Source organism: Cydia pomonella, chromosome 1 (assembly GCF_033807575.1).
Source record: "Cydia pomonella isolate Wapato2018A chromosome 1, ilCydPomo1, whole genome shotgun sequence".
In the NCBI taxonomy this organism is placed as follows: domain Eukaryota; kingdom Metazoa; phylum Arthropoda; class Insecta; order Lepidoptera; family Tortricidae; genus Cydia; species Cydia pomonella.
The window spans coordinates 5,935,735-5,951,343 of record NC_084703.1 but is presented as its reverse complement, the minus strand read 5'-3'; the positions used below and the strand labels follow the sequence as shown (position 1 = coordinate 5,951,343).

Sequence of the window (15,609 nt, the reverse complement as noted above, 5' to 3'; positions counted from 1 at the left end):
CTTAGTGCTCCTCACTCTAATGCGTTCTACAGACGTATAATATATATAATACACACAGCACTACACCCAAATTATCGTAGAATATAGACTCCGTCTACGCTAAGTCGCCCGCCAAGTTTTGCGTGAAATATGGCGCAACCATACATTGTCAAACTAAGGCAAACTTAACGCCGTCAGAGTTTAGGGATGCAGTTATCTGATATAATTATTTAGAATGAGAGATGTTTGTCTTTCTTTAGGGTTTCGTACCTTGCTACGTTTGAGGTACAAAAGGCAAAAATGGAACCCCTAGAGGATAAATCACTCTTTTAACCCTTTTCTTGGCCAAATTCAAAAATAAGCCTCACTTGCGCCTGATACAGCAAAACAATTGCTCTTAGAAAAAAATACTAAAAGAGGGTATAAATTTGTGTATCTTCAAAAAAAGGGGTACTCAATCGACTAAGGCCCTCAGCACACGGCGCGTAATCGTAAGAGACGTTTGAGACGCGTAAGCGTATCGTAAATTACGATTCGTAATACGAGCGTAGAACGAGAGCTCCGTGTGCTTACATATTGCATAATATGCAAGTCTCCAAGACGGACGTGTAATGTATTTTTTTCCTGTAGCTGCATCCCTATGTTCCCTATGGTAAATTAATAGGTCTGTCGAATGCTGGCATGTTGTTCATGTTGAGATATTAGTATGAAGTTTTATTTTACGTTAAATTTTCCTTAAAGGCTGAATGGAAAGCAAGTATGACAGACATGCAAAATGGTTGGTTAGGCCTTCAAGTTATTAAATGAAATGCGTTTCATATATTGATTGCAGCAACGGTATATCTAATGACACCATAGAACAGAACCGGAACCTATATACTCAAACAATCAAGTAACCACTGGTAAGTTTAATTAGGAGAACTTTTTATCTTCAAATTGGATTCGAATCCTCACGCCGCTCTGCCGCTATATACGTGCATAGCGCTGACCGGCGGGAGGATCCGCTGCAATGTGAGAACAGCGTAAATTAAAAACTATAGGTATACTTAGGAGATCTTCACATTGAATGGGGATCCTCACGCCGCTCCAATGTGTGAGCAAAACATCGCTTTATTCATGCATAACGCTGACCGGCGGGAGGATCGCTTTCAATGTGATAACCGCGTAAATTAAAAACATTTTTTTTATTAACAACTTGAAACTAATGATTGTAATAGCTAAATACAATACCTACCTAAATAAGGACAATTAAATGGTAAACAGTGACATGATAAAATATGTTTTTCCGATTGAAGTATAATAAACACAACGGCATTTCTTTTTTTTTCACACCGCACCCTCGTTGAGCTCTGGCAACCTTACTCACCGGCAGGAACACAACATTATGAGTAGGGTCTAGTGTTATTTGGCTACAGTTTTCTGTGAGGTGGAGGTACTTCCCCAGTTGAGCTCTGCTCTAGATCGCTGTGCTATGCCCTACCACACAAAGCGAGATGACATTCACAATGCCCGTACCTCTCGTTTGGACGTAGTTTAAGGACGTACCCGGGTCCAATCCATCATACGACGCGGGAGGTTTATGAAAGCTTTTTTCACATCTGTAATCGCAACAATATAATATCACCTGCGACTTAAACCTCGTCTTCCGGAAAAGTTGTTTTTCTTAAAGCATCACCTAGCCATTATAACGTGATCCTCAATAACACACACAAGAGAGGTATGGGCATTGTGAATGTCATCTCGCTCTGTGTGGTAGGGCACAGCCAGTGGATGTCATTCCAGATCTAGAGCAGAGCCCAACTGGGGAAGTACCTCCACCTTACACAGAAAACAGCAGCCAAATAACACTAGACCCTACTCATAGTGTTGTGTTCCTGCCGGTGAGTAAGGTTGCCAGAGCTCATCGAGGGGGGGGGGGGTTTGTTTAGGGTCGGCAACGCGCATGTAACTCCTCTGGAGTTGCAGGCGTACATAGGCTACGGGGACTGCTTACCATCAGGCGGGCTGTATGCTTGTTTGCCACCGACGTAGTATTAAAAAAATAAAAGCCACTGATCTCCAGATCATGTGACAGTAAAAACAGCATATTAGTAAAATTTTGTGTGAATCAGCGGCTGTAGCACGGTCGCATTTTTATCGCCTGTCGCGTTCTAACAAGTATGTAAGTGCGAAAGTGACGAGCATAGTGACAAGTGATAAAAATACAACCATGCTGCCACTGCAGCTTGTCGGATACTCGCAGCTTTACGTTAAGTGGTCTAACTGAATGGAGAAAGTCATCAAACGTGTTGTAACGTTTAACTGTCACGTTTACAGTGTTTGGTTAAAAATGTCTCTAGATTTTCCATAATAGATTCAGATACAACAATTCATGTTGAGGTCCATGTCTCTTCTGACACAGCCGAAGTTAAGGGCTATAATTTCCAATTTTCTGATAATTTCTTATGCAAATAGCTCATTTTCTTTTGAACTCTTGTCTGTGTATTATAAGGATCCTGACCGAACATTTTAGACATATTTTTGCATTTTTTCTAGAACGATTTTGTCCGCTCTACACTTAACACAACCGAAGTTTAAATTTGAACCCACGTTTTTTGACCACCGTATACGTATGAAAGGTGATAAAATAATTATTTGTATAAAATGTTATTTTCTGTCCACAGGAGAGACAATGTTGATTGTAACAGGCTGTAATATATTTTAAAACAAGTGAATGCAAATAATAGTTTCTATCAAGTGATTCATTAAAAATAGTCATTACTCACTGTGTCACTGAACTTTGAGCATGTCCGCAGGAAAGAAAATTGAACCTAAAATAAACCCACAGAATCGATATCTTCTATCTGTTATTTTTAGTCTGTGATTGCATATGATGAATAGAATCCAATTACGCGTGGAAACCCACCACAGACTTGGCCCGCTTAATCAAATAGTTTCTAATCAAAGTCAGGTTTTAAGGTATTGTTTAAAGGACATATAAGAACTTTGTTTCGGCCTAATTTTCTGTCTCTAGAATCAGCCAGCAGTGTGGGTAGGTACTTAATTTTCTATATTAAGCCCCCTCTCGATACAATATCGATTACGCCAATATTGCTGTACCTACAGTAATAATTAGAGATGCCACGCATATATGGCAACTATTTGGTATTCGGCCTATTCAGCCACTTTGCCGAATATTCGGTATTCGGCCGAATGTCATCTACGATACGGCCAATACCGAATATCTATTGCACTTACCTAAAATGAAAAAATACACAATAAACTTAACCGAAAACCACTATATTTAATACATATTCTTGGAAAGTTATTAAATGAGCGTTTCTTACAAAAAATCCACTTTTAATAATTCTGTATTTTTTCATAAGTTTTGTGTTTTTTTCTACTCAGAACCAGGACCTCTTTCGATCCTAATGAGATAAATGTCCCAGAATTTATTCCTATTGTGTTACCATTTCCCCATATACTTTGTATGGCGGTAACAAAAAGGAAAGTATGCAAAATATATAGGAATTTTAGGACACTTTCTTTCTCCTATAAGGGTGAAAAGGGCTCGCGATGGTGACTAGAAATAACACAAGGGTGGCAAAAAAGGTCACATATAGAAATCTTAGCAAACGTTGTGCTTGGTCGGCGAACAATGTTCATAATTAATGTGACTCTAAATGTTCGCATTTTATGCCGAATATTCGGCGCTTCGGTCGAGAGAGAGGACGAATATCTCGTATTCGGCCAAAGGCACTATTCGGGGCATCTCTAGTTATAATTGCTTTTTTCCTATAAATAGCTTCCAATAATTTATATGTAGCGTCGATAATCGGATTTACTTGTTGAAAGAGTGATTATCCTATTAATTGTAAAAGAAAACAAAAGCATGGAATTACCTCTACCCTGCAGACATGGGAGTTACAACACGGATATTTTTGAAAATGGCGGAGCCGTGGCGATTAACGAGGATTACAGCTCACAGAGCAGAGCCACTATAATAGTTATTATATAAGTTTTTTTAGTTATAATTGTCATATGGTAAAATGTACTTCAAATAACAGTTACTATTCAAGGGGAAGGAATGACAGGTGCCCTTGCGAACAGACATATGGCATCCTTAAAAAGGGGACAGACAATAACTGCAGTGGTGTCATTGCAAAGACTCGCAGAGCACAGGTGACCCAAACATTCAGGCTTAGGGCCCTAAAACACTGACGATTTGCGAGCGAATTGAGAGCGACGCGAGCAAGCATCGAGTTCGCCGCGAACGCGCAACGTTTATACCGCGAGCAGGTAGCGATTACGCCGCGAGCGTGCAACGTATTTTCAAAGAATCCAAGGGTGCGTAGACAAAATGCCAATTGTTCACGCTTCGTAGTATAGCATAGTTATATCTCACCCGCTCATCAGCTCCGTGCAACCGCGTCAGCTAGCGGATGCCCTTCCCGTCTCCCATATACACTCGCAACACCAAAGAGGTTATAAATGCGTGGGCCTTTAATATGGGAGTACGCCTAAAGGTTAGGCGCTCAATCACTCTTCCATACTAGTGCGACAAAAACAGTTGCGTTTCGTTCGCTACGGAGCGTTAATTATTGGCATTGTCTATGCACCCTGTATCTTTAGTACGCAGCGCAATCGATGCACGCTCGCGGTGAACTCGCTGCGCGCTCGCCTCTATTCACTATTGTGAAAGGCCTCTATGTGTGGTGCTACCTAGCGCTCGTACCTATTATGCAAACTTTGAAAATAGAACTTCATCAGATATCAATTTTTATCATTTATGCTGGTTTGACAGAGCCAATACGCTATACTCTTACCTCTCGCGACGAGTGATGGTCTATATGACAGTCCTTTTCAAGTCCCTTTGGGTTGAATGTATTTAAAAAATAATTGAAGAAATTTTTATTACTTAAATGCTACGTTTCTAAACAAATTTCTGCGCTTAAAACTTGCAAAAAATGTCTACAAACATTTTACGGGACAACGAAACACTAGAGAATAAAAACAACCGTCATAGGAACTATCGTTCGACGCGAGAGGTAGGTATCCATTTTTGCCACAGGTTTGACAGAGCCGATACGCTAAGCAAGTTGACAAAATGGATGGCGAACACAATAACAGTGTGAATGGTCTAACGCATAAATTACTCGTAATTATAATGTTCACTGCGGACTTGTGAATAACCCGAATATCTCTAATTGGAGTTAAATAATCGAAATACACGCCTTGAGCGTGAAATTCTTTAAGGTTGCCTATTTCTTCTGACAGAACTGGTTAGCCAGACTATATGTGAGCTGTGCACCGGCAGACTTTACGCGGTTTTCACACTGATCCGGACCCGCACTCCGTTCCTGTGCGCGAGCAAGACAACCGTCAATACCCGCATCTAATGTGAAGAGCGCCTTAATATGCAGCCGGAATTACAGCCAGCAACCACGTATGGCTCGACACTTGTGCGACACATGTATTCAACAAATAATAAAAAATGTTCTAAAATAATCTTTAAGTACCCAAAGTTACGGTCGTATTTCCAGCAGACAAGAAAGAGACACTTGAAATCTTCGAAACTAAGGCTTTAATCATCTTTTTAATTCGCACATTTATCACGAGTACCTATACGGCATTTCATAAGTGAATTATTCGTTTTTGGATGCCTCTTTTTACTTTTATTTGCTATCGACTAATGAAGTTGGACTGAATTTACGAAACAATTTGATAATGTTCGTATTCGAAGTATGCAATTGTATTTTTAATAATAAAACCTGGCAGGAATTCTACTATGAAAGATCCGATTATATCATAGATTAAACACTAGTACTAACATACAGAAGGTTCACTCGGTTTATACCTGACCAGTTAGGTAAGTAATTAAATAAAAATTATTTTTGATGCCACATTGTTAAAGGGCAATATTGTCCAGAGAATTTATTCTTTATGAAAAACTCTCTTCTAAAAGGTACCCTTCCTTGCTTAGGTAATTTTTATAATAATTCTATTCAAATTATCTATTGTTTTCTTTTAGAAGAGACAGGGCCGATTATTTAAGTTCGAGCGCTCGGTTTTTCACTCAAAAGTCAGCGTAATGCTTTTATTTAAATACGAGTCATAGAACCTGGGAATCGAGTTGTATTGACCATTCTATTAGAATTTGAATGCCTATTACTGGAGATAAGTAGTGAAGGGAGAATACTAAATCAAGCGATCGAAATTCAAAAATCGCCCCTCAGGAGACATCAATCGAATTCGAAGAATCGTCATTGGAAAGATAACTGGCCTGGATAACTGGCTAATAACTCTTCCCAGATATCGCTGAAAAAAATACATAGAGGAGTTTAAACATATTTGGTATGTTCAAATCTTTATTCTGATTTTGTTATGACCACAAAGTGTTCACAACTTGTCTGTTGACATCCCTGAGTGTGCCACATCACTTTGTAACAAAAGGACACTACTTTGCGACAAAAGCGACAAGGGACAAAGACCTATTTGAATGGTACAATACCTAAGTGGGAATATTCATTTGAAGGGTTGACTTTGAATCAGAAACCAGTCCAATTTAAGTGATAATTTACATAACCCGTTTGGTGTAAGTGTGATTCGTTTAAATTCATTTCATTTCATACATACAATGCAACTATAGCTATCTACGTATAATAAGCTAGAATTCTTAAGACAAGTTTAATCGTTTCAGAACAATCATTTGGGGCGCGTTCGCTCACATAAACGCATTCCAATTCGAGAATTAATTTAGAATCGAGATATCTCTCGACCAAGATTTTCTTTATGTTTCGTAGAACCAGCTTAATACGATTCCTATTTATTATAACTTGTATTCATACATTTTGTTCATGGCTAATATGCTTTCCCGCTTGGCGTATTTTTTGGGGTAGTCCTTTTGGTATTTTCTTTAGCGAGTTTTATGGATAAATTAAATCAGAGCGAGATCCGTATACTGTTCTATCAAGAGAGCCTTGCCTTTGGTTTACTTAAGATCTCTTCAAAACTCAATCAAAGAAGCCCGAAGCATAATCTACTGCAGCTTCTGAGTTATGAATTTAATAGTTTCAGCTTTAATTCCACACTCCATAAGTTTTGCCTTCACTTGCTAAGATATTAGTATCCAACGGGTTAACATCTAACGTCAGTCGAGTCAAAGCCAGATTGCCAGCGCAGTTTGCCGATTATCGCCTGTACACCGGCTGTCAACAGGACTCGAGCCGTTTGTGACACCTTTGAGTCAAACGGCTGGTGCCGATTGGTCTCAAACGGCAAACACTGGGCTATTTACCGAGATAGAAGGCAAATGTTCGGTTGAAATAGTGTTGAATGGAGCATTCTAAATTCATATTTATTCTGCAAATAGGCCTCAAGGACATAAAAAAATTACATGAAGAAATGTTATCCGCCAGAACATTCCCATTTTAGAAAAAAGTAGGAATCACTTATGCGGGCAATAGCTAACAGTTTGTTTATTTGTATTTGCACAATTGTTTTATTCGCATGTCAATGATTTATACCTATATTTCTAAAAGTAAATAGTAATTTATTTACACAAATGTATTATTTAAAAAAAAACTATAAAAAAAGTAAAATATATCACTCTTGAAAGTCTTGAAAACGAGATATTGAAATTAGAATTGAGTTTCTTTTAATCATTTTAAGTAGGTATTGTATGTATACAATTTATAAAGTCGTAGTTTTATGACCACTTGAATGCAAGTCTATTTATTTTTGCATAAGCCTAACACGCAAATAGAAAGCTGCCTCATGAACAAGTTGTACCGGTTATAAGTTGTGTCCTCCAATGATCAGAAAGATCGGTAAAATCTACGTAGTAAAAACAGTAGAAAAATGGAAACCTAAAATTAAAATGACAAAAGGAATGAAAGAAGACCCAACCGGAAGAAAACCTAGCACCCGAAAGGAAAAAAAAAAAACAAAATGCACCAATGACATCACACCTCCATGGCGTTAGGTTCTTTATGTGACTCACCGGAGTGGTACCGACTCTCGTTGCGCGTCAGCCGGCGATTGGTCCTGCCCGGCGGAGAACGGAGCGCGTGTGCTCTCACTGCCCGATAAAGAACCCAAAAACACGTACCATCAAAATTAGCTGGCCACTTAATTTATGCGATAAGGCGTAGCAACCGACTATTATTGAATTTGACACTTCACAAAAAAAATTGGAACCGAAATTGAAACAATACTAGAGTCAGACCAGGATAAGTAAGCAGCGATTTTGGTAGCCCAGCTTGTGCACGTATTAAGTAAACGTCATAATTTCATAGAAATTTGACGTTTCAAATAACACTTGCACTGCCTAGGCTGTAAAATCGCAGCCATCTTATCTTGGTCTGATTGTCTTTTAATTTTGTACTTACAAGTCACCCATCCAATTATGACAATAAAATAAGCGAGAAATCCATTTTTTTATTCACAACGGTTTTTAGACGGCCATGGCTGGGCAGAAGTAATTTATAAAGATTTTTTTCGATTCCAAATTTCTTAGTGAAAAAAGCGTCAAGCAAATGTATGTGACATGATCACACAACCTAGAAAGATGACGAATCTTAAAAGTAGAACAAGTGTAAAAGAAAAATGAAAATGGTGCGTTGCACTAGCACGCTTTCGTGACCACATTTCTCGGCACTCCAATATCGTAGGTTCTTTTTATGAAAAACTGACTCGTATAGTCAAGCAAGGTGTTTTTGGATTGTGTTCCTAATGGAGAATTTAAAATAGACGTCCCTGCTTGTTACCTTGCATAGACAACCGCATCGATAGCGACACTTCAGATATATTAATTTTCAGCAACAGCTGAATCTAGAGTCTATGTAATTGTTCTTATTTATTGAGCTATTTTTTTAGACATACCATACTCAAACACACCCCCAGTACTTTGTCAGTAGAAAAGGGCGCGAATAAATATCAATTTGGAAGGGAAGTAAAATCGCGCCTACCGTTTTTCAATTTGTTGCCTTCTTCTACTGACAAAGTGGGTGTGCCCGAGTATAGTAAATTAGTCTGAATACTGTGTATTGTGTAAGTGACAATTTTATTTTCACAACTAGACGTAAAATTCGACTTTTCTGGTTAAAAAATAGGACTGCAATGTTGCATACATCGGTATATATGTATTCTATTTGTTGAGTTCCAAACTTTTAAAAAGTTGAAATGGCCATAAAAAATTAAGTCCATTAAACAGTCAAATTGATTATCAGTACTTATTACATCATGTTGAACAGCGACTATTTAGGCGTCTCAAATAGGTTGGCGTATTTTCGGCAGAAAAATACTCTTCAATTTTTTTTATTAAAGAAAAGAAAAAGGCGGCAAATCAAATATTTCCTTTTGTTTTTACTTTTTTCTGTGAATAATTGAATATATATATATATATATATAAGTTGGTCAAACCAATTTGTCAGTAAATAAGAACAATAAAAACTATACTCATCCTTTTCTTTTGGATGCTAGTACTAGTGTAAGACAAAGATAGTATGACTCCCTCTGTCTATGTTTGAAATGAGATAGCCCTTTGACAAACTATATATATATATATATATACGTAAGCACGTTGTTTCTGTAAAATATTTTTATTATATTTATATATCTTGCACCATTTTTGTGTAAAGCTCTATATATGCCTCGGCTGGAAGGCTACTTGCTGGCTTCGGATTCAATTAAACGGACTCCTAAGGTCGTCCGTCCGTCAATATGAATGGTTTGTTATATAAAATTTAAAAAAAATCTAAATTTGTTGGGTACTAAAACTGTCAATATTCCCTAAAGTTTATTTTCCTTTTTTTCTATGGCACGATATCCCTTCGCACCTGCATTTTTTAAATTTGCCGTTTTTGTCTACAGACGGTGACACCAATGGTGCGTCTGTGTAATCCAGGGGGGCGACACTTAGAAATGTAGTTAACATTAGTAAAGATGGCGGCGGTTTCTGTTAATGGGATCCGATAACGTACTTTTGCGTAAAGTTGACAACCGATTGTGCAAACCACATCACCAAATGTCACTATAAAATTGGTACAATTTAAAGGCAAGAATACAACATGAAGAAGGTTGCATATACCTCGTATGTCAAGACCTAGCTTTATTCATAATGTTGTTACCTAGCAACTGTTGATGACAAGGCAGTATGGCTTAGAGCTTTATATCTGCTGCTTGATATCTTTCAAACAAAAAAAGTATCAAAGTTACAAGAAATCAAACAAAAAATTAACTTGTAAACCACCCAAGTCGACCTAATATTATGTAGTACGAAATTACACATACGGATGCATATGTAGATGTGCACGCACACATACATAGCTAGTTTCGGATGCAAATTAGAGATAGCGCTTCGAAATTAGTTTCCTTAAAATGCTTCAGGAGGGCTCTCTTTTCCTATATACTTACTTTACTCTTTGATGTAATCGTTTAGTCACAGATTATTTATAATAGTTATTCAAGGTTGGATGCACGGCTATTAAAAAAAAAATTGGCCAGTCTACTTTACCTACAATTATGGCCCCAGCTTCGGAAGAGGCTGGGCTCCTTTATTCTATGGTTATCGATATCATAGCACGTAGAAATAGTGAAAATTAACCTGGTGTAGTTTTGTTAGAGAGCCACTATGAGGGTGGCATTTGTTTAAAATCCCTCAATATATAAATAAAGAATTAAAAAAAAAAAATTATGGCAACATTGACAACAACTGAATGCGTATTGCACCCAGTGTTGCCAGGTGTACGATCATGATCATACACGTTTTTGGGCTTCCGTACGATGTATGTTCCAAAGAGCATTATTGCGCGCAAAAGTACGATAATTTCAGCCCTTGGAGGATGCCACCCAAAAAGTCTAGTATTTGAAGCAATATTTGACACTCACTCAGAAACAAGCTACAATTAGTCCCTTTGGGTGATCGGCTGCTTGGTTTAAAATGTCGGAATTTCCTGTAAACCGTTTGGTCCTATCAAAGATACACAAATTTATAAAACCAATTTTTACACAATTTAAACGAAAATTGCGTTTTCTTTGATTATACATTGGACACCTTGGCCTTTTTGATAGGCGTGCGATAATTTTTCATCGGTACGATAATATTGACACTCATATATGATAATTATCTTCCGCTCACCTGGCAACACTAATTGTACCAAAATTCATTTTATGAATACGACTGAAGGACTTTTATCCATGGTCAAGAATAAATTAAAAAAAAACAAGCCATAAACCCAGTGCGGTTTGCATAAAAAAATAGTTTTGCCGCGTTTTGTTTATTGAAAATTGCATTATTTTCAAAGGCACTACAGTAAGTTCATCTAACAAAGCATTTTATTTATTAATTTTCAAAAAGAGCACGATTGACAACACAATCTCACCGTGGTTTACAGAACATATGACCCGTAAGTTAAAACTTAAATTGTCCTACAATTGTTCAGTAGTAGAATTATTGTAATTGAGCATTTAATGCTTCGAGTGAAATGTTGTTTCCGCCCAGAATCAGACAGCCACGTCGGATAATATTTAGCCTAGGTCGATTGCTTGAAATTTACAGTACGAACCCGGGCGGCGTAGCAAGTTTACATAATTCATTCAATATATCAGTCAGTGGGGTATATATCTATCTTATTTAGCAAAACTCTGTTTCCATTTGAGTTCCAAGTCTAAGAATTTCGTTTGTATAATGTTCAGTGTTCTTGGTAAATAAATGTTTGTACATAACCATTTTTACATACTAAATGTTTTTTGTTTATTTCTACATTGCAATAAGTTCCTCACAAAAAAATCGTTGTCAGTTTCACACAAATAAATAAATTCAATAAAGAATATTTTGAAATCAAAGAAAGGTAATGCCTCTTTAAGTAGCTAAATAGTCGACCTCAATCAGTGGCCGAAAAAAAGAACTTTTTTTTAACCGCAATTCTTTTTTAGGGTTCCGTACCCAAAGGGTAAAACGGGACCCTATTACTAAGACTCCGCTGTCCGTCCGTCCGTCCGTCTGTCACCAGGCTGTATCTCATGAACCGTGATACATAGACAGTTGAAATTTTCACAGATGATGTAGGTATTTCTGTTGCCGCTATAACAACAAATACTAAAAAGTACGGAACCCTCGGTGGGAGAGTCCGACTCGCACTTGTCCGTTTTTTTTTAGCTTGACATTTCATTCATAACTCGTGAAGTGAACATTTACTATATACTTTTTATATTTCAGCTTACATTTCAGTAAAAATGGACAATGCTGAAGTTGAAGTGTTGGTAGAGCGTTTGGATAGTGATATCATTGATGAACATTTACGTACATCGACGTTGTTTTTGCACGACATAATGACTCAAGATATGGAAAACGATGAACACAAAGAGTTAAAATCGCCTTCTAAACCAGAGAAAAAAGCTAGAAAAAAACCTTTGAGAAAACGACTTACTATACAAAGACACACTTGTAGTCTCTGCAGCAAAATATACAAAACCCGGAGCACGTTACAGAAGCATATGCTTCTAAAGCATACTGACACGGTAAAGAGCAAGTGTGATACATGTAACAAAATATATCCTTCGCGGCTAAGTCTAGCGAAGCACGAGCGATACATGCACATGGGGCACCGATGTCCCGTGTGCTACAAGACGTTTGAGGACGCCGAGTTGCTGGCAAAGCACAATGAGGTGTGCAAAATGGTGAAGATAGTGTGTGACGTTTGTGGGAATGTCTACGCTTCGCTGGTGTCTTTGAGGAATCATGTGAAGTACATGCACCCTTCGAAGACTGGCCACTGGTGCACGATCTGTCGTCGGGAGTTCGTCAGTGAAGTGAATTTAATCAACCACAGGTTAGTATCACGAAAGTTTTTATAGCTTAAACACTGAGTATGAGCAACTTACATATGGGAGTTTACGTACCCTGCTTTATATTTATATATAACTCTTCGATATACAGTAATTCTTTCAATTACATAGTATTACATTTTATCGTCTCTTTTTGTAACTTCAAACAATGATTAAGCTAAAAGCTAGCGGTTGCAAAGTCAAATACTTGGATGTACTAGCGTGTCCGCTCTCATTACCTACCCCTTTATTTAATACCAAAAATAAAGTAAGCTATGTCCATCCCTCAAATACATGCTTTCAAAATCAGTTTAATATTAGCATTTGTAAGCACTTCTGATAGTTTAGTGTTTTAATTTAGCCATCTACTACTATCTTTGTTTAGTTAAAAATCGACCGCGACTTTTGCTAGTTCAATATTAACTAAAATATACAAATTGCTCTCAGGACCACGGTGCATCCCGTCGGCGCGACGGACTGCAGTTGCGGGCGTCGATTCCCGTCCGTGGCGCAACTGCGAAGCCACGAGCTGTACCACCACTCGCCCGACAGCCCCAAGTGCAGAATCTGTTACCGGGCGTTCACTACTGAAGCTAAGCTGCAGGGACACCTAGCCCGTTTACATTTGTGATTACTGATAATAACATATTCCCTCTGCCTCTGTTACAAGCACCCGCCCGTCAACCACAAGTGCGGACGCTGTCACAAGGCATTCGCTACAAACACCAGGCTAAGGCGACACCTAGCCCAAATTAAATTCGATGATTATTGTCATTAACGAGTTGTACAAGCACTCGCTCGTCAGCCACAAGTGCGGACACGGTCAAGGCTTTCGCTACTGATACTAGACCGAAACGGCACCTAGCGCGCTTACATTACTGAAACCTGAGTTTTTTTTAAATTAACTTTCTTGGAGTAGTGTTGATGATTATGATTATTGTCACGACGCCACTGTACAAGCACTCGCTCGTCAGCCACAAGTGCGGATATTGTCACAAGGCGTTCACTACTAAAATTAGGCTGCAGGGACACCTAGCGCGTTTACATTAGTGATTACCGAATTAAGTTGAGTTTATTTAAATATAATTGATTTTATGGTACAGTATTATAAATGAGGATTGTCACGAAGCCTCTGTTACATGCACCCGCCCGTCAACCACAAGTGCGGACGCTGTCACAAGGCATTCGCTACAGACTCCAGGCTAAGGCGATGATTATGATTTGAATTGATTGATTGTCACGACGCTATTAAGTATTTGACGCTGACTGTACAAGCACTCGCTCGTCAGCCACAAGTGCGGACATTGTCACAAGGCGTTCACTACTGAAATTAGGCTGCAGGGACACCTAGCGCGATTACATTAGTGATTAACGATGTAACTTGAGTTTATTTAAATATAGTCGATTTTTCTGCTACAGTATTATAAATGAGGATTGTCACGAAGCCTCTGTTACAAGCACTCGCCCGTCAACTACAAGTGCGGACGCTGTCATAAGGCATTCGCTACAGACTCCAGGCTAAGGCGATGATTATGATTTGAATTGATTGATTGTCACGACGCTACTATACAGTCAGTGTCAAATACTTAGTAGCAGTCAAAGTGGCCAAATAGTTCGGTACACCATACTTAATATATGGTGTGCCGAACTATTTGGCTACTTTGGTTGCTACAAAGTATTTGACGCTGACTGTACAAGCACTCGCTCGTCAGCCACAAGTACGGATATTGTCACAAGGCGTTCACTACTAAAATTAGGCTGCAGGGACATCTAGCGCGTTTACATTAGTGATTACCGATGTAAGTTGAGTTTATTTAAATATAATTGATTTTTCTGGTACAGTATTAAAAATGAGGATTGTCACAAAGCCTCTGTTACATGCACCTGCCCGTCAACCACAAGTGCGGACGCTGTCACAAGGCATTCGCTATAGACTCCAGGCTAAGGCGATGATTATGATTTGAATTGATTGATTGTCACGACGCTACTGTACAGTCAGCATCAAATACTTAGTAGCAGTCAAAGTGGCCAAATAGTTCGGTACACCATACTTAATATATGGTAAGCCGAACTATTTGGCCACTTTGGTTGCTACAAAGTATTTGACGCTGACTGTACAAGCACTCGCTCGTCAGCCACAAGTACGGAATTGTCACAAGGCGTTCACTACTAAAATTAGGCTGCAGGGACATCTAGCGCGTTTACATTAGTGATTACCGATGTAAGTTGAGTTTATTTAAGTATAATTGATTTTTCTGGTACAGTATTATGAGGATTGTCACGAAGCCTGTTACAAACACCCGCCCGTCAACCACAAGTGCGGACGCTGTCACAAGGCATTCGCTACAGACTCCAGGCTAAGGCGCATAATCATCGCCTTAGCCTGGAGTTTTTGAATTGATTGATTGATTGTCACGACGCTACTGTACAGTCAGCGTCAAATACTTAGTAGCAGTCAAAGTGGCCAAATAGTTTGGTACACCATACTTAATATATGGTGTGCCGAACTATTTGGCTACTTTGGTTGCTACATAGTATTTGACGCTGACTGTACAAGCCCTCGCTCGTCAGCCACAAGTCACACTATCACAAGGCGTTCGCCACGAAGATAAAGCGATTACATTAGATGATGACTACTGTAACACTTCCAATTATCCAGTATTTTCTTGTGCAACTAAGTTTGCGTGTAGAATATAGATGTAAAATTAACTCTCACTGAAAAATGATATATTAATAAAGATGATTAGATTATTTTTATCGCTTCTTTCAATTTGCTCTGTACAAAATACTCCCCGAAAAGTATAAATTGGGCATTGGGCTGGG

General features: G+C 38.5%; 1 protein-coding gene across 4 annotated transcripts in view; it reads right to left on the bottom strand.

Moving 5' to 3' along the window:
• The window catches only part of LOC133521769 (disco-interacting protein 2), a 122,400-nt gene that overhangs the window by 22,255 nt on the left and 84,536 nt on the right, over positions 1 to 15,609 (bottom strand). Inside the window, exon 3 of one of the 4 annotated variants that reach the window (XM_061856951.1) lies at positions 7,961 to 8,038. The exons of 2 other annotated variants lie outside the window; for them this stretch is intronic. In XM_061856951.1, the coding sequence (XP_061712935.1) occupies positions 7,961 to 8,038 (78 nt within the window). Of the gene's footprint in view, positions 1 to 7,960; positions 8,039 to 8,068; positions 8,853 to 15,609 lie in introns of those variants that run through there. One more of the 4 variants, XM_061857100.1, reaches the window with a different exon arrangement.